Source organism: Echinops telfairi, unplaced genomic scaffold, assembly GCF_000313985.2.
Source record: "Echinops telfairi isolate 266 unplaced genomic scaffold, ASM31398v2 ScPeMD7_1;HRSCAF=3_0, whole genome shotgun sequence".
Lineage (NCBI taxonomy): Eukaryota > Metazoa > Chordata > Mammalia > Afrosoricida > Tenrecidae > Echinops > Echinops telfairi.
This window is the reverse complement of record NW_022103896.1, coordinates 90,189,855-90,192,062: the sequence shown is the minus strand read 5'-3', so window position 1 is coordinate 90,192,062 and position 2,208 is coordinate 90,189,855. Positions and strand designations below refer to the sequence as shown.

Here is a 2,208-nt window from a genome sequence, read left to right as displayed (position 1 = left end):
ACCCCACTTGTCAATTTATGACTCATCTGTATTTGTGTCCTTCCCTATTTCTGATAGCCTATGTATTCCCTGCGCCACTGTTCTCAGGTCTGCCCCAATTCCCTCACTGATGGCGCTAATAGTTTGGGGTTTTACCCTGAAGTCTGTGATCCACCTTGAGTTTATTCTTGTGCATTTTTTCTACAGGTTAATATCCATTTTTTCCAGTACTACTTGTTGAAGAGGACATCTGCTTCCCATTTGATAGTTTTTTGCCCCTTATCAAAGATCAGTTGTCAGTATACTGATGATTTTATTTGTGGGTTTTCATTTCTTTTCCATTGTTGACTGCTGCTTCTATGAGTATTGATTGTGGGTACGAGCAAGACTACATCCTTAACAACTTCAATCTTTTCTCTATTTATAATGATGTTACTATTGGTCCATGTGTGAAGATTTTGGTCTTCTTTGCATTGAATTGTAATCCATACTGAAATTTGTAAACCTGATTTTCATCAGCAAGTGCTTCAAGTCTTTCTCACTTTAAGCAAGTGAGGTTACATCATCTGAATATTTCAGGTTGATAACATACCTTCATCCAATCCCGATGCCACATTCTTCTTCATATAATCCAGCTTTTTTGACTATTTGCTCACTTCCATAGGATTTACTAAGCTGTATTCATTTTAGTATCAGATAGTTAAATTTTTGTCCCATGGAGCTAATGGTGAATTTGGACCGCTGGCCTCTTGGTTAATAGACAAGCACTTAACCATGACTTCATTTCATAAGTGTCTTTAAAAATGCAAGAAGGTGGCAGATGAATTGGTTGCAGAGTGACACTGTGTAAGAAAGCCTGGATTGCAGTTGGTAGCTTTGAAAATGGAAGGAGGCCATGAGTCAGTCCACCACTAGCCCCTAAAAGATTTATGGCCATTCCACATGCCAAATATCTACATTCATTTCAAAGATTCTGAAAGTCTCAACTCATTATAGCTTCAAATCTAAAATCTTATATAGATCTCATCAGTACAATGATCCCAAATCTGATCAGCTCAACAATCTAAAGTAAGGGTGGTGAAACTCTGGATATATCTCAAACTACAGCAAAGATCTTCTCATTTGTGTATCTGTGAAACTAATACACAAATAATCTTCCACAATACAAAAAGAAACCATAGTGGGACAGACATGGTATGCCAGTTATAGCGCTTGCCACCCAAAAAGGAAGAAAATAAAAGGAACAACAAAGGCATTTTTCCTAAATAATTTCCAAATCCAAGCAGACAAACTCTATGAGGTTACAGGGTCTGGAAATTATCCTCTGTGGTCTCAGCCCACAGCTCCACACTCAGAGTCATCATTCTTTTTTGTGTTTGTCCAAGGAGACAAGAGAAACAAATCCAGAGACATCATATGTGTATAAGAAAGAACTTTATATACAAGAGTAATGGAATATTGAGAAAATGTCCCAGCCCAGTCCAGATCAAGTCCATAAGTCCGATATTAGCCTATATATATGTCCAATACCAATATGTAAAGTCCTCTTCAGACTCACGAAACACATGCAATGATGCTGAATGCAGGAAGATCACAGGCCAGTGGGTGGGAAGTCTTGTGGATCCAGTGACATTGCAAGCATCTCAGCACTGGCAGGGATCTCCATGTGGCTTCTCCAGCTCCCAGTACCCTGGCTGCATCAGGGTAGCTTCATGTGGCTTCTCATCAGAAATGTCTCATAGGGAGTGAGCGAGTGTCCCACCTCCAGGGAGCTATTTAGCTTCTTAGCGCCTCCAAATGAGGTCATCAAGCTGCGACCTGATTGACAGGTAAACGCTAGCCCTTCACTCGTAAGTCTCCAATTGACAACAAATTACATAACTACCACATTTGTATAGGAAAGGTACTTCATGTTTTTTTTTTTTTTGATCAGTCATTTAACCACAGCCAATCTTTAATTTAATTTAAGACTGTCTAAACAAAATATCCGTATCAGTCATTCATGATCTGATTTCTGGTCTATGAGATCATTTTAAATATGGTACATGTTTAAAAAAAGGTCACAAGACATTCCTATTTTATAATAAATAAAGCAGTGGCCAACTATTACTCATTAGTAGCTTTTTTGAGATAAGCTATCAAGTCTGCCCTTTCTCCCTTCTTCTTAATGCCGGCAAAGATCATTTTTGTTCCGGGGATGTACTTCTTGGGATTCTCCAAATACTCCAT

At 38.6% G+C, this 2,208-nt stretch overlaps 1 protein-coding gene across 1 annotated transcript in view; it reads right to left on the bottom strand.

The window, feature by feature from the left end:
- Nucleotides 1-1,912: 1,912 nt before the first annotated feature.
- Nucleotides 1,913-2,208, bottom strand: part of LOC101650600 (cytochrome c-like) — a 552-nt gene continuing 256 nt past the window's right edge. The window contains exon 1 of the mRNA XM_030884468.2: nt 1,913-2,208. This exon is cut by the window's right edge and continues 256 nt beyond it. Coding sequence (XP_030740328.1) covers nt 2,086-2,208 — 123 coding nt within the window. The 3' untranslated portion in view covers nt 1,913-2,085.